The sequence below is a fragment of the Peromyscus leucopus genome, chromosome 7 (genome assembly GCF_004664715.2).
Source record: "Peromyscus leucopus breed LL Stock chromosome 7, UCI_PerLeu_2.1, whole genome shotgun sequence".
Lineage (NCBI taxonomy): Eukaryota > Metazoa > Chordata > Mammalia > Rodentia > Cricetidae > Peromyscus > Peromyscus leucopus.
In genome coordinates this window covers 112,529,806-112,551,793 of record NC_051069.1, presented here as the reverse complement: position 1 = coordinate 112,551,793, position 21,988 = coordinate 112,529,806, and the positions used below count along the sequence as shown (strand labels likewise).

The 21,988-nt window shown below is 42.0% G+C and overlaps 1 protein-coding gene across 1 annotated transcript in view; it reads left to right on the top strand.

The window, feature by feature from the left end:
* Nucleotides 1-14,420, top strand: part of Fyco1 (FYVE and coiled-coil domain autophagy adaptor 1) — a 91,499-nt gene extending 77,079 nt beyond the window's left edge. The window contains 3 exon segments of the mRNA XM_028860586.2: nt 5,824-6,034; nt 7,943-8,052; nt 11,397-14,420. Of these exon segments, the coding sequence (XP_028716419.1) occupies nt 5,824-6,034; nt 7,943-8,052; nt 11,397-11,472 (397 nt within the window). The 3' untranslated portion in view covers nt 11,473-14,420.
* Nucleotides 14,421-21,988: the final 7,568 nt, after the last annotated feature.

The window sequence follows — 21,988 nt, the reverse complement described above, 5'->3', positions numbered from 1 at the left end:
TTTCTTAGCACAGAGATCTAACAAGACAGAATAATTTCTGCACAAACTCACATATCTTATTTTCATCTTTTTCTACTTCATACTCTTAATTATCATCACTATCTGTATTAGATTCTCTTAACTAGACAGGAAGTACATGCATCATTTCTAAAGTTTAGAGTTTATAGTCAGCTTTGCTATAAAGCACTGGGATTTAGTGAGTGTTGTTATAGAACTGTGATAGTTGTTGTGAGGGGACTGTAACCTTCCCAGGATGACGCCGCACTCTAAAGTTGCCAGTTCTCTCAGCCGTTCCAGATCAGCAGAGATGCACTGTCAGCGGTAAACGGTCTTTAACTAGACTAAGTACTTTAATTCAGACAATCATTTCTTTTTTTTTTTTTTTAAATGTGGACAGGTATTTTATTCCTTGTTTTTCTTTTTATATATATTTTTATTTATTTATTTTACAATACTATTCAGTTCTACATAATAGCCACAGATTCCCTTGTTCTCTCCCTTCCTGCCCCCCTCCCCTTCCCCCCAGCCCACCCCCCATTCCCACCCCTCCAGATCAAGGTCTTCCCCGAGGACTGTCCTTGGGGCAGACAATCATTTCTATTACAGCAGTACTTTTGGTTTGCTCTACCAAAAAATTTCACTTCACACTGAGGGTGAAATTACCGTATTTAGCTGCTGTAAAGCTCTTCGCCAAATACTGCACAGCTTATTAGGTGATATATAAGGTATTTTTCTAAAGAAGCTAGTAAAGCCAAAAGTGGCACAGCTCCAAACTCTCTTTCCTCACTGTTTGCATTAACCAATGACAAAACCTCAGAAATACTAATTGAGCCACTTTCATTCTGGTTCCTTTATAGGAAACGTCATTGGAGCTGACTTTTCTTAGTTCCACGCTCCTTTCTAGATGCTCCGGTAACCACCAAGCTTCATTCTCCTCTTGTGAAAAAACACAAACATGTCCTCGACCCCATATTAACACAGGATCGGGACCCTTCCATAATCCCGAGCAGGGATCTTTCCATTTCACTTGAGCAAAAGTCGCTTGGGTGCCACTGTGCCAAAATCTATCTGCAGCAGACTGTTCATAGACATCCATATTCAAAAAGTTCAGAACAAAAAGAGCATGATTTAATGCATTATATGGCGATTGAGGGTAAATTTCTTCCTTTTTTATATTTATTTTTTGAAGTTGTATTTTAAGACTGCTATGAGCCCTTTCCACAATACCTTGTTCCTGAGGATTATAAGGAATACCTGTTTTATGTACGATTTCCCATTGGGTACAAAATTGTTGAAATGCCTTACTACTATAGGTATACCCATATATGAAAAACACTTCAAGCAGTACATAATTACATATTTTGTAGCTTCCCCAGGTTGTGCACTAGCCATTAAAAATCCTGAATAAGTGTCAATGGTCACATGTACATATCTTAATTTGCCAAATTCTACAATATTTGTAACATCCATTTGCCATAGATGATTAGGAAGAAGACCTCAAGGGTTTACCCCTAAGTGAGGAACAGGAAAATATTTTGGACTTACCCCACATCATTTAACTATTTGATGAACTGCTTTGGTAAGATTGAATTGCTTTCTTAAGCTTTTGCTATTTTGATGTAAAGCATGTGACTGTTGAGCCATTTCCACTTGGGATAATGCTACTATCTTTGTTAACAGCTATTGCATTACCCTCTGCTAAAGGACCAGGAAGATTGGAGTGAGCTCTAATATGGCCCACAAAGCATGGCAGTTTTCTTTTGTGGATAGTGTCTTGAATTTGTTGAAACAATTTGACTTGATTGTTGTTAGTTCCAATATTTTCACCAAAACTGTTACTATTCAAAGGAGTCAAGAACATAGATGTTCTTTCATGAAACATATCCTTCATTAGCTTACTTTGAGAAAAAGCATTTTCAGGATTTAGTATTTTCACTTCATTAGCTTTAACTCCTGATGTTATTAGCAGCTGTAATATTTAGCATTGGTTTCTTATAAGGAACTTTCAGGTGAAGCAACTCTTTTTTAAGATAGCTAGATTTTCTGAAGTTTGTTTCTCATCTATAAAGCAGTCATTTCTTTTTTGAATGCTGGTTTCCTTGTCTCCTTATTAGATTTGCAAAGGAATTACTCATTGCAGGCAGTTTGTTCAAAAGGCAAAGAATTTTAATTTCAACATAACTTTCTTCATATCTAAGACAACATTCGGTGTATAAACTGCTTTCCCTTGTTTTAAGGATTTTAAAGTGGCTTGTTTGCTCTTACAGGTAGCTTTTTGTCTTCCAACTACCATAAAAACTTTGCACAGCTATTAGGGTAAATAAGGCATTTTACCAACAGAGCCCCAAACCATGAAGCACCTAGTTCCATATCCTTTCAATTTTTCCAATGGAACTGACACTTAAACTTTTAGACGATTTTCCTGCTTATTCTTTTAAAAGCTGTATTTTAATTTTAGAGCTGACAAAAGTTTCAGGGCAATGTCTCTATCTTTAGCGGAAAAACTACTTTTCCCAGAATGCATTTCCCTTATATCAGTCCCTTATTGCAAGCTAGCTTTTGGACTTCATTTCCCATAGTTCTTTTCCGGTCTGAGAGTCAACTGGTTCTCCTTTACCAGACTTGCTTACAAATTCTTGCTCAGGAGATTTGAACAAAGTTTTTTACTTTTACAATGGGAGATTTGAACAAGCATTTTACATTTTCAACTATGGCACATTGGGCGATTCCTATTCTCTTCTCAGCTGGCTTCAACAGATGTCTCTCCTTCATTTGACACTGGCCCCAAATCAGAACTGCACCTGCCTCATTAGCGAGCATTGAGGCTGTAATTTCTGATAGCAACTTTCCTCGGGGCTTGTGTTTGCCTTAGCCAGTCAGTGAAAAACATTTACAACAGAGCTTTTCCATAGCTCCTTCAGAGACTTTCTCCCACTAATTTTATTCTCATTTTGCCTGTTCCTCTCCCCACCCCCACCCCCACCCCCAAGTGCAGAGCTTCAGGTATCTGTCTGCAGCTCTGTACTTCTGCTAGCTGCCTTTGGAGGTAGGGGCTTTTCTCTCTCCCCGAATCTGCCTCAAATTCTAGCAGCTTTTTCAGGTCATATTTTTCTGGGGAGGATTATGTCCCTTCTGTTTCTTCAGAGTCTTTCTCCCAGACAGTTCCCAGTTTGGTCTCAATTTATCCCCTCTACCCCAGAAACATTTCCGTCACTACAGTGGCAGCTTTCCCCACTACTGAAGGTAGGGGCTTTTTGTCCATTTCTGTTTTCGAGGTCTGAGGTTTGTGTTCAGAAATCAAGCTTAGCAAGGGAGGTTTTTGCCATATCTAAGCTTGCATTAGGACAGGTGTTTTTCCTTCAGGCCTTTCACCTGGCCCAGTTCCCCAGTGGGTTGCATTTGCTTGTCTGGGTGCTCAAGGACATAGCTTATACCAGAGGCAATCACCCCTTAGGGCTACACTCCCTCATCTCATCAGAGTCAGTTGAAACAAAGCTTTTCTCAAAGAGATGCTTTCTCTGACTGAAAAGAAAACTTTACTCCTGGATAGTTCTATTCTGCCCTGGCTGGGCTCTTTCCCCAGACAGCGTTCTGACTCACCAGCACGACTGCTTCAGACACAGTTCAGCTTTACTGTTTTCCCAGAAAGGTCCTTACTCTGATAGAAAAGCTTTTCTCAGATTTCTTTTTGCAGCTGTGGACCTATCAACTGGGACTTGTAGGAAAGCGGACACATTCCTACTGGCTTTAGCTTTGGTTTTCATTAGCAATCTTCCCCTGGGTCCTGCACCTTCCTGCCTCAGCTCTGTGCTCCAGGAAGTTTACAAAGGCAGGAACCCTAGTATCCCCTAAATGCACTCAAACTCAGAGATGCTGGCCAGTCACCTCTGGGTTTTTGGTCAGAAGCGAGGATACAATGCTAACAGTTTGCATTGCTTCAGGGGATCTTTGCATTAGGACGGTTAGGAGCACCTTTTCATAGCTCACTCAGAAACAAAACCCTTGATGCCTTAGCTCGGCTTTAACTGAAAAGCTTGGCTTTTTTGCTTTTCTCAGGTAGTTTTCTGCCCTTTTGGGCTCTCTGTAGCTCTTTACCTGCATTCTCCCAAGCGTTTCCCTCAGGGTACTCTGACCCACTGTCTTTTACTAGCTTGAAGAGACAGAGCTTAGAAGAGGTTTTTAGAAACTTGTTCCTGCCTCCTGCATTGCAGGGAGGATTGTTAAAGCTTGAAAGAACTTAGAGAGGTTTTGCTGTCTTAAGTTTGTTGTTTTCCCTTAGAGCTAATCACAGGTGGTCCCCATACTAATATCTTCAGGTGATCTAATTTTTGCCCTTCTGAGAGAGAAAGTTAAAGACTTTAGTTTTTAAGTTTAAGAGAGCTTTTGAGAAAGATTAAGGCTTTTAAGAGAGATTTTTTTCCCCAAAAAATTTTCCAAGAAAAGCTTTATAGTTTAAGAGAAAGATTTTTCCCCCCCAGGTGAAAGACAGACCAACTTTTCCCAAAACTTCCCAACTTTAAACTTTGACTTCTTACACTCCCATTTTTGCCTCAGGGAGAAAACACTTTCTCCTGCCACTTGGACTTAGCATTTCAGCTGTCCCCAGGTCAAAAGCTTCCATAGGAAACTTTTTCTTCCCCATAAGCTCAAAAAAGAGTTTTACTACCCATAAAGCCCAAAGAAAGATTTTTTCCACCAGTTTGCTTTCATAGCCCCCAAAGTTAGAAAATTGAAGAGTTTTTCTGTCTAGTTGCCTTATTTTTTCCTACACGATCTTACACTTATAAGTTTTTCCTACACTATATTACTACCCTATACCTTATATTTTTCACAGGGAGAAATTGAGAAAGGGATAGAAAATAGAAAATTTTTTTTTTTGTTTTTTTTTTTGTTTTGTTTTGTTTTTTGTTTTTTTTGGTTTTCGAGACAGGGTTTCTCTGTGTAGCTTTGCGCCTTTCCTGGAGCTCACTTGGTAGCCCAGGCTGGCCTCGAACTCACAGCGATCCGCCTGGCTCTGCCTCCCCAGTGCTGGGATTAAAGGCGTGCGCCACCAACGCCCGGCCAGAAAATAGAAAATTTTGACAGAAGAGAATTTTGCGCTGCAGCTTTGGAATCCTTTCAGTCCACTTTCCTTTTCTCTCGAGGATAAAACCCTTGCCTCTCAAATATATATATATATATACATATATATATATATATACATATATATACATATACATATATATACATACATATATATATACATATATATACATATATATATTTCATAACACCGGTATGCCTTTCCACTGGCAGGGCTGACTCAGTACTTTCGCCAAAAACTCTGTAATAAAACTATTATTTTCCTTTATCTTTAGTCCCTATTACTTTGTCTTTAGTCCCTGTTCATTTGTCTTTAGTCCCCCCTTTTTTTCCTTTTTTCTTTAATCCCTGTTCTTGGCGCCATTCTGTGGGGAGTTTACCCACCAACCCCACAGCTCCCCAGAGTTTTCTTGAGTGCGAGCAGCAGGAAATATTAGAAGGATTTATTGCAGAGAATATTGTGGAGATAAACAGATAGAAAATAAAGGATAGCCTCGAGAGGGCCTGGAACCTTTTCCAATGGGCCCTGACTGTCTCTGCCCCAGGGTTTTTATAGAGATGCCAAGGGGTGGAGCAAAAGACCTCCTCCCCCAGCACAGCCAAGTGCAGACCATCTCAGACACCTGCACTCAGGCCCGTGATCCTAATCATCCTCTATGTGGACCTGCTGGGTAAAGCCACAAGGAACCCGAGAATGGGCTCCCATACTGAACCCGGTTTCTCTTTGCATTTTTGTTTTAGGATCAAATTACCCCTCACAGTGGATGAGATCACCAGCTTTGGAGAGGGTAACAGGGAGCTGTTTGTGAGATCCAGTACCTACAGCCTGATCCCCATCACTGTAGCAGAGCCTGGCCTCACTATCAGCTGGGTATTCTCTTCTGACCCCAAGAGCATCTCCTTCAGTGTGGTCTTCCAAGAGACAGAAGACACACCGCTTGACCAGTGCAAGGTAGGCCAGGCTCCCTACTAGGGTCCTTAACACACACTCCAGGTGCCTGAGCAGACCTTCCCCAGAGCAGGCAAAGCACCTAAGACTTGATTTGCTTGGGTAAACAAGACCCAGAAGTGAAGTTCAAGAGAACTGTCTTCACATGGCTGAAGGTTACTTCTGTGCTTCACATGTCCCATTTGATCATGGGATAGAGCTGTAGGTAAATCTCAGAGACATGTAAGAGATAAGATTATCACAGAGGAAAAAAAATGAGAGAGAAAGGTGTCCTTCCTGGGTTTAATAACCACCATTGTCTTGTCCCACAATGAACACAGAGGGGGAAAAAAAAAAAAAACCCTGTCTAGGATACTTAGCTGTTCTTCTGCCCTTCCAGGCCCAGGTCACCAGTCAGCTATAAAGGATGCTATTTTCTCTGCCTGTGGTTCCCTGAAAAGTCATGAACCTAAATAAGCCTATTTCTAGGTCTACATCTTTAGTACCTAGTCACGGGACTTCTCACATGCTCTTGACCAGCCTGTGCCTTTCAGAAAACAGATGGCCATATATAGGTCTCATAACAACACATAGGAACCTTGCTGGATCCTTGGACAACTAATAGTTGAGCCCTTGCTATGTCCCGCATTCTGTAGAGTCTACTAGGGACAAAGAGATACAGGATGACACCCAAATCTGTTCTTGAAGCATTGTAAGGATAAACAGAGAGAGACCTGAAAAAATAAACACTTATGATTCCAGCTAGAAATCACAGTGTGGGTAGGTAGGCATTATAGGTACAACTGGAAAGGGACCCCTGTGTCTACAGTGAAGGCCACACTGAGTGAGACTGTCTCATTGCAGAGTAAAAGGGGTGAATAAAAATAGTCACTTCTGATGTCATTTGCTAAAATTAGGAGCTTAAAGTGGTAGAGCTGATGGTCTATATAACACTTTATGTGTAGGCTTTGCTAAGTGAACAGTGTAGGGCACTGAGGGAGACACCCTCTAAGATGGAAGAAAGAAGGAAGGAAACAAACTAGAATACTGGTCATCTGTTCCTGTCACATCTTCAGTTTTGTTTTGTTTCACTTTATTATTGAGGGGGAGGGGGAATGCATTCATAGCTTGTACATGGAGATCAGAAGAAACCTTTATAGAGTCAGTTCCCTCCTTTCACCTTTTTACATGGTTTCCAAGTTTCAGACTTGCAAGTCAAGCTCTTTTATCTACCAAGCCATTTTGCTAGCCCATATAACTTCAGTTTTAAGTTTAGCCCTGTGCTTTAGCTGATAATCAGGTAGAAGACTTTGCCTCTATGGGGATGATGTTGACCATCCAAGGACTAGCCCTGGTCCATACGCTGTATGCCCAGATTTGCCCTTAGGGGATAAATTTGTGATTTTTGAGAGAATACACAGGAGGCTAAGAATTAGGCTTGGAAAGATAAAAATCACATGGACCAGCCAAGACCCATCCAAGAGAAGGGCCTGTGGTGATGCCATGTGAGAGATCATGGGTGGATTCGGGGCTGTCTTTCCTGGAGGAGGGTGGGCCCAGCAGGTTTATAGAGAGCCTGAATGTCATCATCTGGAAAGAGGACCCAGTGTTCTAAGGACAGCACTAGGACCTACACAAGGCAACTGGTCAAGTGGACATTTAGAATGTCTTCCTAAAAGCATGAAAGTTCAACTTCTCCAAATGTTGGAATAGCTTGGCACTAGTGTGGTCAGGGATGCTGGGGACTGGTTCATGATTCTGGAAGAAACGCATACCCACTGTCTCCCCACAGTGAGTGGGTGGGTGACACCCCATCCTGGCTGGGGCCAAGTTTTAGTCCCAGCCCTCTACAGCTATGACCTCATTCAGCTTGCGTAGAGGACTCACAGGCCCTCAGCTTCTCTGATACCTTCTTATTGCTCTCCCTGCCAGGTCCTCATTCCCACCACCCGGTGCAATTCCCACAAGGAGAGTATCCGGGGCCAGCTAAAGGTCCGAACCCCTGGCATCTACTTGCTTATCTTTGACAACACCTTTTCCAGGTAGGTACCTCAGTCATGGCATCTCATGGGTCCACCTGTCTCTATGCATCATTGCTCCTGTTCTCTAGCACTGAGGCAGACACTCAATATCAAGACTTAGTTGTCAAGGTTTTTTGTTAGTGATTCTATAATTTAGACTCCTGCTGTTTTCACCGCTCATGGTAGGTTTTATAAAGCAGGTCTGTCAGTTACTTTCCTGTTTCAGGATAAAACACCATGATTAAAGGCAACTAAAGAAAGAAGGTGTTTAACTGGACTTTTAGTTTCAGATGGAGAGTCCATAATGGTAGCAGGCAGCCAGGACAGGAAGTTGACAGATCACATCTTTATTCACATGAAGGAAACAAAGAGAGCAAACTGGAAGTAGAGCAAGGCTACACATTCTCAAAACTCACCCCACTGACATACTTCTTTCAGCAAAGCCTTACTTCCTGAAAGTTCCACAACCTCCCTAAACAGCACCACCAACCAGGGACCAAGTATTCAAATATGTGAGCCTATTAGGGGCATTTCTCATTCAAACTACAGCCATAGGCCAACACTTACAGGTTCTTACCATATACTAACCACTCAACTATTGACATACAACTTCCTCCTTTTCTACGGGGCCAAGGACTGGTGTATGGAATAGTGACACTCCAGGTCATATGGCCAACTGGGGGGGGGGGTGCAGACCTGAACCAGGCACCTGGCTCTAGGCTCTGCTCACCTCTCTCAGGTTAGTTCCCACTGCCCAGCCATAAAAGGACCCTGATAAATCCAGAGGAAAGGCTAAGAGTGCATGAGTGAAAAAGAAAAAAAAAAAATGAGACAAAAAAAAGACAAAACCTCTAGGCCATATGTCGTTGGATGAAGCATGATCTTATCAATAAAAACTAGGAGTCAGATATGGGGTAAATGCTGAAAGATCAGAGCAGAGCAGCAGCCACTAGAGACTTCTTACCTTTATGAATCCTCTGACCAAAAAGGGGGTGAGAGCCTGTCTCCACCCACCTTATATTCCTATCTCCACCTCCCAAGTGCTGGAATTAAAGACGTGAGCCTCCCAAGTACTTGGATCAAAAGCATGAGCCTCCTAAATGCTGGAATCAAAGGCATGAGCCTCTCAGGTGCTGGGATCAAAGGAGTGAGCCTCTACCACCTGGCCTCTATGGTTAACTAGTAGCTAGCTCCACCCTCTGATCTCCAGACAAGCTTTATTTGTCAGAACACAAACAAAATATCACATAATAGCTGGGGTTTTTTTTATTCTTTGGGGGCCTGCTATCCAGCACCCAAATAAATACATGAAGACTTATTCTTACTTAAGAATGCCCAGCCTTAGCTTGGCTTATTTCTAGCCAGCTTTTCTAACTTTAATTATCCTGTTTCTCTTTCAGTACATTTTGCCTCTGGGCTTTTTACCTTTCTTTATTCTATATAACTTTCTTTCCTTCTTACTCTGTGCTTGCTGTGTGGCTGGGTGACTGCCCCTGGCGTTGTCCTCTCTTCCTTTTTTCACTCCTCCCTTTTCTGTTCTCCTTCTGTTTATTCTCTTTGTATGCCAGCTCCACCTGTTTCTCGCTCCTGACTAGCTAATGGCCATTCAGCTCTTTATTAGACCAATCAGGTGTTTTAGGCAAGCAAAGTAACACAGCTTTATAGAGTTAAACAAATGCAACATAAAAGAATGAAACACATCTTTGCATCATTAAGCAAATATTCCACAAACATAAGCAAATGTAACACATCTTAAACTAATATTTCACAACAGCCATGTTGTATGTCACAGGAGCAACCTTTGCCATCTTGAGCTCCTCAGTTACTTCAGGCAGTACTGAGGGTCAGCTGAAGGCTCAAGGGGGTCTGATCTCAGGAGTAGTCAGCATGAGAATATAAAAAAGAATGGTAAGCAGATGGCTAGAAAAGGGAACAGGACAGAGCAGCCATACAGACAGCATCTGTCATGTGCACAAGTCGAGACATCTGTCCCTAGGAATGGCTTCTGGTTTCCAGATAGCTTCTTCACAGGGGCTTGTAACTGAAAGTTTTCCTTTGCCCGCCCAGTTCCTGCGCCTCACGGTCCCGCAGCTGCTCAGACCCAAATGAACACACAGAGGCTTATATTAATTACAAACTGTATGGCCTCCTGGCTCAAGCTTCTCGATAACTAGATCTTACATCTTAAATTAACCCATTTCTATAAATCATGTGTCTCATGGCTTACCGGTATCTTTACATCTTGCTTCTCATGGTAGCAGTTGGCAGTGTCCTCTGTTCTGCCTTTCTCCTTCCTCCTCTCTAGTTAGAATGTCCTGCCTAACCCTATTCTGCCTCACCATTGGCCAAACAGTGTTTTATTAAACCAGTGTACAAAAGCATTATCCCATAGCACCTTTCTTGAAATAGACCTGTCTAGGCTGTGACTACCTTCTCCCTCATAATCATTTGGCTTTTAATAGAGTGACTTGATAGGATACTCTAGGCAAAGGTATTCCAATTCTACCCCAGCTCCTCAGGTCCTGAGCTCTCAGGCCCGTGGACAGGGTTGTATACAACCCAAGAGACTGGAAGTAATCTTCCCACTTGTTCTGTGTTGCCCTGGGTAATAGAACTGTGCCTAAATCTGTAGGACTTTAGAGTATGCTCAGCCTTTCCAGGAAGCTGTCTGTGGAGTCTTCATCTGGGTGAGCAGCACTAGCAGTAGGGGACAGGGTTAGGAGAGGGTCAGTGCCTATGTAGCCAAGCCCTGTTCTTCCTGATGCAGCTCTAGTTAACCATTTCTTTTTCTGTAATGACCCTAAGAACTATCAGTGCATCACTGAGCCTGGCTGTGGGTCCAGAGAGAGGTGTGACAAGGGCCTCATGAAGTCTCTAGCAGGCTCCTGGAAAACCTGGAGTAGTATAAAGCTCTGGAGAATGATCTCTGTCTATGGCATATGGAAATCAGAACTGATACAAACGTCCAGTGGGTTTGACGTACATTTTGGCTTTTGCTATGACCTCCTATGGCACCCAGTCCATCTTCCCATGCTGTTCTGACCACTGTCACCTCAGAGCAGCTAGGGAGAAAAAAGACTTACAGCCCCACTCTTCACTCAAGCCCTAGGAAGCCCATAATGACAGTACTTGGACCTCCTGAAGGGAGAGAACTTTGCTAGACTAGACAGGCAGAAGATGGGGATAGGGAACCAAGGAACACTAAAACGGTCCAGGAGTTGCCCAGTTCCCAAAAGCTGTTTCTCTGGAGACTTTGGCTTCTACACCCTGCCAAGCCCAATTAGTGACATGAGGCCACAGTAGCAGCTGCCACCCTTGGTCTTCACTAAAGGTAACACCTTCATTTTCCGTTTTTGTTTCTTCAGATTTATCTCCAAAAAAGTATTTTACCACCTGACTGTTGACCGGCCTGTGATCTACGATGGAAGCGATTTCCCATAACATCAGTACCTGAACTTTGATAGCTCTTCAACATCCACAGAAAACACTACTACTCCTCACCCATCTCATTAAACATACATATTCACACACACACAAAATTTTAAAAATTAAAAAATTAGAAACAAAGGAAAGAAAATCAGCTGTACCCCAGCTCACCAGCTCTGGCAGAGGCCTTGGGCTGCACCTCAGAAACCGCTCTGCCAAGGTTCACAGGGTACTTGGTTCCATGCAGCCATCACTCTCTGTTCCCAGGGCTCCCGAGGACCAGATATGAGACTCAGCTATCTTCTCACCCAAAGGGACATCTTGCCAAATGTTTATACTCTGGGATACCATTGGCCTCACTTGGGATCACAGTTGGTAACAATCTGCTGTGGTATTTTTCAGGCCAAGATTCACTTTGTGAATCATTTGGTAGTCCCAGGAGAGAAGGAGGCCGTAGGGCCATCATGTAAGAGATGCCCCTTTCCCTTAATTTATCCATAAGTAGAGGCTGCTTCCCCCACTCAGCAATTTTGGGGAGGCCTGAGCTGTGCTGTTTTTCTGAGCCTTTGTCTGTTCTGGGCCTTTGCTCAGCCTGGCCACTCAGCAGCTCTAAATTCTCTCTCTCTCTCACACATACAGACACAGGAACCAACTAGAGGTCTAGGAAAAAGCAGCCACTACCTGAAGGCTTCTGCTCTGCATATTGATTGCAGGAGTAGAAAAATGGGCCAAGTTCCCTATAGTGAACTCAGGTTGGCCTCAGAGCTCATGTGTCAGCCCATAGCCTATCTTTGTATATAAACACCAGAGTTTCTGCCCCACCTGAAGACAGCTGTTTACTAGTGAGTAGAGCCAGTTAAGAACCACTTTCAATACCTGGAACTTTTCTAAAAAAAAGTCTTTGGTATCATAAGAAGCAACATAGCAGAAGAACAAGGTATAACTTCCTTTTGGCCTCCATCTGCTAGTCACTCCCTCCCCATTTGCCTACATCCTGCTCATGACCTCATATCTGATACTGCAGACAGCTTACTCTTTCCTTTTCTAGGACAGATAGCTTAGATAGCTTTCTGTTCTCTGTGGCCCTTTTTTACTCCCACTACCAATTTACCTTTGTTGGCGACTTTTTTTGATGTGAGGCCAGCATATGCACCTGAGTCTTTGAAGATTGACATGGGTCCTTGTAGGTCTGTATGTGGCCTGAGATTGCTGAAGACCAAATCTTCTTGCCTTTGAAACTTCTACCCTCTTGCAAATGGAATACTAAAGCCAGCTTGTTCACTAGGCTAATAGCATCCAACCACCAACTAGGATCTCATTTTTATTACTTGGCTTTTCCAGGGTATGTTGGAGACACTGGCCAAGCTCATGGCCTTATGCTGGTGTTACTGCCACCATCTGCATCAAGAGCCACCCTTCACTAAGTTGCTGTTGTATTGGTGGCCTGGGAGGGGCCTGAGGCCTTCCATCTGAGTTTATCCTGAACCTCTGTCACTTACCAGGAGACCCACATGGCTCTTATGAAGCCAACTCAGAACGGAGGTGAGAGGCTTCAGTGCTGACTGCCTAGTGCTCCAGTAGGCGCTTTCCAACTCTTTATCTTTGATAGTATATTTATTTTTGTGCTGAATGGACTTTGTACTGTATTCTCTATTAGTTCACTGTTAATGCTCCCGAGCACTAGGTCACCAGAGAACATTTGGCCCTGTGTAAGTGTGCCTTTCACACATAGCTTTATTATTTTAAGTAGTTCCCAATTTTAATGAGGTTTAGTAACTTTAATGAGTGACTTTTTTAAAATGCAAATGACAATTGAAGGATCACTAAGGAAGATGGTGGCCCAGCTGGACTTAATTACACTAAAAATCATAAGGAAACACCCTTGAGATCCTGGGTCATTCTTTTTCTAATAACTCAGCTCCCTCATAACAGTCATGTTAGTAGTGTTACCAGCTGCCTGTTTACCAGTGCCACTGAAGCCATTACTAGACTTCACTCAAAAAATAAACCAGCCACCCAGACACAGGGAAGCATGTCTGAGACAGAGTGGCCCTCCATGTCTGAGTGTACTTGGAGAGCATTGCTGGCATAAGCACCCTGGATTCCAGCTAGCCCTGGACCAAGAAGGCAAAGGGATTCTCAAGTAGAAATCTAGAACTGAAAATCTCCATATGGTTTGGGAAGTAGAAGTGAAGAGCCATATATAAATAAAGGTGTTATTTCTGAATAACAGTTTCAGTTGTTCCCCAGGTCTCAAGCCACTCCTGGCCCAAAAAGAAATCTTGCAGATATGGTTTGATGTTCATGGGGTTTTGTTTTCAAACTCAGACTCAGTGGTTCTATCTGTGAGAATTCTTTATACTGAGAAAACATTCTTAGCTCAGAGATTTTGGAAAAGGAGGCAGAGAAGAGCCATCTTTGGTGCTCAGAACCAAGGAATGCAATACAAAGACCATTGAATGCTGTTCACATTTACAAAAACAAACACTACTTGGTAGAGTCTTAGCACAATTTTCTCATCTCACCTAAATCTTCTAACAAAACAGGAAAGTTAATTCAAAATTTCCTTTTCATTCTCAAGCACTTTTTAAGTTTCAGGAGACCTCTCTGATCAAGGGGCGTTTTTTTAGAGCTTTTTGATGTGTGTTTAATCTAGGTGTTCTGCTTTTGGTGACTGCAGTGACACTGAGCCTCTATGGGAAGGCTTAACAATTGGAGTGCACTTTAAATCATTAATCCTCACTTTGTGTGGCCTTATGAGATAACGAGTCAGGGAACCCATTTTATTCTTATCTGCCAAAGAGTTACTCAGAAGCACATCAAACACCAGCACTTCATCTGCACAAAGGGATGAGACTTCAGTATCATTGAATATACTCCTTTAATAATATCTGCTATGCCATTTGGAAATGTTTTTTAACCTCAGGTTTTAAATAAAGCAAACACTGTGGCATTTGGAGTAACATTGTCTTTCATTCCTCTGATAAGAATAAATCATAAAATGAGTGACAGAGCTACCCAGCAGGAAGCAGGACATCTCACAGGAACCCTGCAGAAGAGAGTGTAAGTAGCAGATGTCTTCTAGCATTTGATACTCCCTAGTCCTCTCTGGGAATGGTACTGAGACCTGCCTAAACCTGCAATTCCTCCACCTATCCTCCTCTGCCATTCATATGGCTCCAGCTCCTCCCTAATGGTATCAGAGTACTCAAAGAACCAACTTTTTAACCTGCCAAAATAATGAAGTAAAAAAGGCCATGGATAGCTTTTAGCTTATTGCTAGTAAGCATGTGGCACTGATGCCTTGCAGAGAAAGAACAGCACTCCCACCAGTGTGTGTGCTACATTTGCTCAACAGCAAGGAGGCTAGAGACAGGCCGAGAGAGTGAGAGCTGCTCACTCCTGAACTGTTCCTGAACTGGTGCTCAGCTCCTTAACTCTTGAGATGACCAGAGACCCCATCTCTTGAGAATCCCATGCCTCAAAGAACACTGCCAAGTGCCTGTCTCAGTCCCTCCCTCCAATCTTCCCCTCCCCTAGATTTCCTCTGGTTGCTACTTGAATCATTGACGTTTTCTTTTTAAAGATTTATTTATTTATTATGTATACAGTGTTCTGTTTGTATGTATGTCTCCACACCAGAAGAGGGCACCAGATCTCATTATGGATGGTTGTGGGCCACCATGGGTTGCTGGGAATTGAACTCTGGACCTCTGGGAGAACAGTCAGTGCTCTTAACCTCTGAGCCATCTCTCCAGCCCTCATTGACGTTTTCTATAACTCTCTGGTTCTCCCTTGAGGGCAAGGAACTCTGTCCCATTCATCTTTATTATCCCCCACCATCTGAAGCAATAAGCTCAAAAAAGGAGGCTAAAAAAACACTGCACCAACAAAGATCCTAGTCAGTCCCAATGCCTTAGGTTAGCAAAAAGGTTTTCAACAATCACACTGGCCAACCAACTCTGCTGGAGACAACTGAAGAAAGACTGTGGGAAGAGTGAGCATGGTATTGTCACTTACTAGTTTGTGTGTTTGTGTGTGTATGTGTGTGATGACAGGGTCTCAATGTGTAACCAAAGCTTGCCTCAAACTCCCAAGTGCTGGGATGTAGCTATATACCATCATACCTAGCTCCACTGAAGACTCTTACATTGAAGATGCCTTCAAACCACAGCTCTAACTGTAGTGACTGTGTGAAGTGGAAGGCAGGTTTATATAGGTGCCTCAAATGAGACAGCAGAGACATTCCTTGGCTAAAAGAACAGTGACTTGGACTCTGGGTTGGGGACTAGAACATGGACCACACAAGGCACCCAGTCTTGCATGCTGTATCTGGGATGTTCAGGTCAAAATGCTCATCCTACCCACCACACAGCTAAATAACTACAGTGGCCAGAGTCTTGCCTATTAAATTATTCAGTAGTTGTCTTTCTGTGTTTAGTTCTTTTCAGTTGTCATAGTGTCCTACAGACTCATCCAAGTTACAAAATATTGGTTGAAATATTAAGGCAACTCCACTTAGTTAAAAGGGAGATTTATTTTGTGGGGTAACTTACAAGTGAAGGGATAGGTTACAGGGTCCAGAAAAGGTGAAGCACAGTCCAGCGGTGTTCTCTGGAGAACTCTGCTCGGTCTACCTCCAGCGTCCAGGATCCAGGAACCAAGAGAGCCAGCACTTCTGGATCTCAGGTCTTAAGCACTCCTGTCTCAGCCCCACCTCTTAGGCGTGACAGTTACTGGAAGCCTCAATGGGGATAGTACTTCCAGGACAAAGCTGGAACATCTACCCAGTACAACCACAGCTCTTTTTATTTCATTATGTAAATTTACCACATTTTCTGTATCCATGCATATGTTTGTGGATACCTAGGTTGAGTATGTATCTTAGCCATTATGAATCCTGCTTCAATAAACACAGAAGAGAAGATAACTCTTTCAAATGGTAATTTCAACTCCATTAGATATATATCTAGTTAGGCTATTAAAACAAATACATTAAACAGTTAAAGTTACAGTATTTTTTTTAATCAGCATATGGGACTTGAGAGTGGTAAAAAGCACTTACTGCTCTTTCAGAGGACACATGTTCAATTCCAGCACCGATATGGTGGCTCACAACTATACAAATCCAGTTCCAGTGAATCCAAGGTCCTCTTCTGACCTCCATGAAAATCATACACACACGGTACATGTACATGCATACAGACAATCAGATCCTTAAGTACATTTTTATATTATTTTCCTAAATCAACATAAAATTAGAATTTTGGGTGGAGTAGCACATGCCTTTAATCTGGAGGCAGAGGCAGGTAGATCTCCATAAATTTAAGGCCACCCAGGACTACCTAATGAGAACCTGTCTCTTTTTAAAAAGTAGTATTTTTATATGCAAATAATAAATTATCTGAAAAGAAAATCAAGAAAGTGAATCTTTTTACACTAATTACCCAACAAAAGAGCCTAGTAATAAAAGTTAACCAAACAGATAAAAGCTCTCACAATAAAAATATTAATGGGAGAAATTGAGGAGAGCACAAGTAAATGTTCATAAACTGGGAGAATGACTATTGTTGAAATGTTGATACTACCCAAAGTAATCTGTAGTATTAATGTGATCCCAATCTCGGTGTCAACGACTCCTATAAAAACAGAAAGCAGTCTTAAATGTATATGGAACTGCAAAAGAGTGCATATGTCCACAGCAGAATATACAGAACAAAGCTGAAGTCATCACACTATCCAACTTAAAAGCCTATTCCAAGCAGGGTTCACTCTGTGCATATCTGCAGACCCAACCACTTAGGAAGCTAAGGCAGAAGGATCACTTGAGTCCAGGAGTTTGGGAACAACCTAGACAACATAGCAAGACATCCTCTCTAACCAAAACACAAAACAAAGTACTACAAAGAAATAGTAATCCAACAGCATGGTGCTAATGTAAAAAGTATAGATACAATGGCACAGAGTAGAGAACCTAGAAATAAACCAGTGTATTTACATCCAAATGGCTTTCAACAAAATTTGTTCTGAACTGTAAACTGGGCATACAAATTTAGGGAAGGACAATATCCGTAAATAGTTCCAGGAAACTTAGTGACGTGTGGAAGAAGGAAAACTGCTGCTGCCCAGGGGATCAGCCTCCAGCAACATAGGGCTCAAAGGAACTCGGAGTCGTTGTACTACAATGTTTTTATCTGAGGGGGTAAGGGAAAAAGACACACACACACACTCTTGATGGTTTCCTTCAGACTTTTTCTTTATTCTTCTTTTGCATTCTCTATTCTTTATTTGCCTTGTGATTGCCTTCTCTTATTCTTGATGTTTTCCTTATCTATTTTTGATGTTTTCCTTCTAACTCTAAGTATCTTTTTTCTTTCCTTTACAGCTTATATACCCCAGCAAAATCAGGCAATACAAAAATTACAGTGTGGTTACATTGAATTTTTCAAGTGAATTATTAGAATGCACACAATTTAAAAACAGTATGTAAGTATATCCCTTACATGATTAAACATTTTACATATTACAGGTGAAAAACAAGTTGTCTCAAGAACTTACGTACATTCATATTCAAGCAATTTGTTATAGATTAACAGTGTAAGCAAGCAAGGTATTCTTCTCAGCCAGTTCTTTTACTGGCATGCTGCGTTTTGTGGTTGCAAAGAAAGAACCAATCACTTTATTTTTTATCTTAAAAGGTAATCTTATAAGGAATTTTAAAGGTATCACAAACCTAAACTTTTATGCATGAAAAATAATCAGTCAGCTCTACTTTAAATCTTTAGGGGACATACCCACTCATCAGTTGTTTTTTATATCAGAAGATTGAGGGCAGAAGGAATTAATCATCACCTTTGGTCATCAACCAATCCTAGCAAGAAAAGTACATCAGCTAATAATAATCAGGCTGCTTTGTTCTTGTTCCCTGACCTTAATGAGTTCCTCATTCAACTATATGCCTTTCTAAAACTTTAGATTGTCTTCTTGGGTTTTTCACCTCACAGCTATTTGACAAAAACATCTTGATCTAACTTTAAGTTATTTTCAAAGCTTTGTTTCAGCTATGGTGCACTCTGAAACCTGTGAATATACCTCCCAACATTAAGATTAAAAGAATTTGAACTAGCTGGGCTACTAGAACTCAATTGTTTTCCTTAATCGTTAACCTAAGCCACAGTCTTTATGGCTCCTCAGTAGAAATCAGGTGTTCTAGCTGTGTGACACTTCCTTGTTTCATTTTTTATCCTCTGCAGTCTCCACTTTATCAGAGGCAAGGGCAACATTTTACCCTACCTTTACCTATGTTAATTTTTCCACTAAACTAACCTCTATCATAACCCCTTACTATATTTATTAAGATCCCTCAATCATCAAAATCCTATTTAAACTAACATTATTATTGTATAAAATCATTGTTTCAGTTAAACAGTACAGTTTAGGAAGAAATCATCTTCATAATAATTCACAGGTAAAAATGCCCAGTAGAATGGGATATTTCCTTGAGATAAAGACACTACATTACAGGCAGTGGGGATCTCCCCACACCCATTGACACCATGCCAGATACCAGAGAAAAATGGTAGCAGCAAACATGTAAAGGCACAGCAGAAGCAAAAAACATTCTGGGGTCTGTAGTCTCAGGACCTTGCCTTTCCAAGAGTCACCCATCCGGAATTTGCCTCCTGGTGGGCTGACACCTTGAATTTCAATTGCCACCTGCTGTTCCTCTGACATGGCCACCAGCAAAAATCATCTCTTACCATATACAAAATCAGTTCAAAATGGAATAAGGACTTACATGCAAGACCCAGCTATTAATGTCTCTACATTCCCAAGGGGGTCACTTACTCAGCAAGCTTGACAGCATGAAGAAACTCAGTAAGGTTCCTGCTCTCTTTCTTATGGAATAGTCCACATAGAGCCATCCTGTTCTTCTGACTTAGAGCCTGTATGGTAAGAGAGCTACACCCCACTGATGGGTATACTGTAAACTGACCAGAAGAGCTAAGTGCTTTTTAAAAGCACTTCTTCCAGGATAAAGTGCAATAGAGTCTCCACAAGGTCAAGTATCACAAAGGTGTAAATTGATCTTCTGGTACTCACTATGTCTTGGAATAAGTAACCGAGCCACTCTGTGCCGAAATATGACAGCTATTATTACTTTATTTAAAAAAAACTACACCTACTATCCCCCTCTCCTTGCTTCTGTCTCTTTCTTTGCATTAGTGGATGAACAATTGGGAAACACAAGTATTGAAGTCAGTGAGTAAGTTAGCATGTGATAATTTTAAAATATGTCCATTACTTCTCATAGTATTGAAAGGTTCTTTGGAGGTTATGCAGAGTAGGAGAGGGGAACCAGGGACAGAGAGTCATCAAGTCTTACCCATCTGTGAACGTTATGAACTGCAATAATGACAATATATTTCTGTAAATGCAGTATTGGCACAAATACTATGGGAGTAACCAACTACTTTCTGATTAGATTTAAGGCCCACTTTACAAGAAGAAGCATATGTCTGGTCCTGTAAGTCTGGCCAAGGACCTATATTTTGGGAGCTCACAGGCCTCAGGGATGAGCCTATCACTATTATTCTGCTAAATGGACAGTTTCAAACTGGCCTGTAAATTCATGCCTCCCTACCCATGGGCTAGTGCAGCTCTCAGACTTCATCAGAAAATTTTCTCTGTGCATTGGATGGTGGTTAATGCAGAAACTACTGGTCAAAATACAAAGTATCAGTGGAGTGCTCCACCATAAAAGGGGTATCTGTATCACCCCCCTCCCTCAAGGCTCAGGGATGTAACATGAATCTTAAAGGGTCTTATTAATAAAAAAAATGGGAGCCAGATATTGGGGTGAATGATGAAAAATTAGAGAAACAGAACAAGCCATATCCAACCTCACCTTGCCAATTCCTCAGCTGATCTTGTTTCCTCTGACTGAAAGCCTCGTGAGTCCTCAACTGAATGGATCTCAGCTGAACTGCTGCTAAAAGCCTAAAAGCTTAAAAGATTCTAGTTCCTGGTTTTCACACCTTAATATACCATTCTGCTTCCTGCTATAACTTCCTGAGATTAAAGGCATGTGTCTTTCCCAAGCAAGACATGAGATCTCAAGTGCTGGGATTAAAGGTGTGTGTCACCATGCCTGGTTGTTTCCAGTGTGACTTTGAACTCACAGAGATCCAGATGGATCTCTGCCTCCAGAAGGCTAGAATTAAAGGTGTGTGTGCCACCGTTTTCTGGCCTCTATGTCTATCTAGTGGCTGTTCTGTTCTCTGACCCCAGATAAGTTTATTAGGGTGCACAATATATTGGTGGACACACTATCACACAAGGATCATCTCAGAAGATATAGAGGAAAGACTGTAAGAGTCAGAGATTGCAGAGGACCAAAGCAAAACAGTGTCTTCTGGATATGACAGAACCAGTGCACTCATGAACTCATAGCAGCTGTAATTGTCTGCGTAAGACCTGCACAGAATCAACAAGCAACATTCTAGCATAGAGTGGGAAAGGATTCATGACTTAGGACCCCACCCCAACTAAGAAGCTGGGCAATTGGTGACTTCTGGGGGAGAGAGTCTGTTTTCCTTAAGGTTGTGGCTCCTAGTTTATCAGTAATGCTCGAGTGGGTGACCCCACACCTAGAGCAAATGGGCAGCACAAGTTGGAGTCCGTGGTTTATTTTTTAAAAAAAGACAGTATGAAGCTGGGGTGGAGGGTAATAGAGGTGGGAGTGGATCTGGGAGGAGTTGGAGGAGTGGAGATGATGTGATCAAAATATGTTGTATGAAAATCCCAAAGAAATAGTTTTTTTAAAGAAACATGGCAATGTTGTTTTACTTGACCCACTTTTCATAAGAGGTTCTTCCCTTTGACTTTAGATTGGCCCTCCCATTCAAGCCTCAAGTGGCCAAAGCCCTAACCTTTATTTGACTGTAGCTGCATGAGATACCCCAAGCTAGATCTATGCAAGTGAGTCCTTTCATAAATTCCTTACCTACAAAACAGCAAAGGGAAAGGGCTGTTGTTTATGCCACTAAATTTAGTGCAACAATAATTGAGACTCCTGGCATAGTGTTGTCCACATGCTCTTTCCACAGCCTTGTGTCTTGTTTGTATGTACCTTAACTGTGGGGCATTTACCCACCAACCCCACAGCTCCCCAGAGTTTTCTTGAGTGCGAGCAGCAGGAAATATTAGATAGAAGGATTTATTGCGGAGAATCTTGCAGAGATAAACAGATAGAAAATAAAGGATAGCCTCGAGAGAGCCTGGAACCTATTCCAAAGGGCCCTGACTGTCTCTGCCCCAGGGTTTTTATAGAGACGCCAAGGGGTGGAGCAAAAGACCTCCTCCCCCAGCACAGCCAAGTGCAGACCATCTCAGACACCTGCACTCAGGCCCGTGATCCTAATCATCCTCTATGTGGACCTGCTGGGTAAAGCCACGAGGAACCTGAGAATGGGCTCCCACACTTAACCAACCACAATCTCTTTGATTATGCATCAGTGTCATTGGTTTG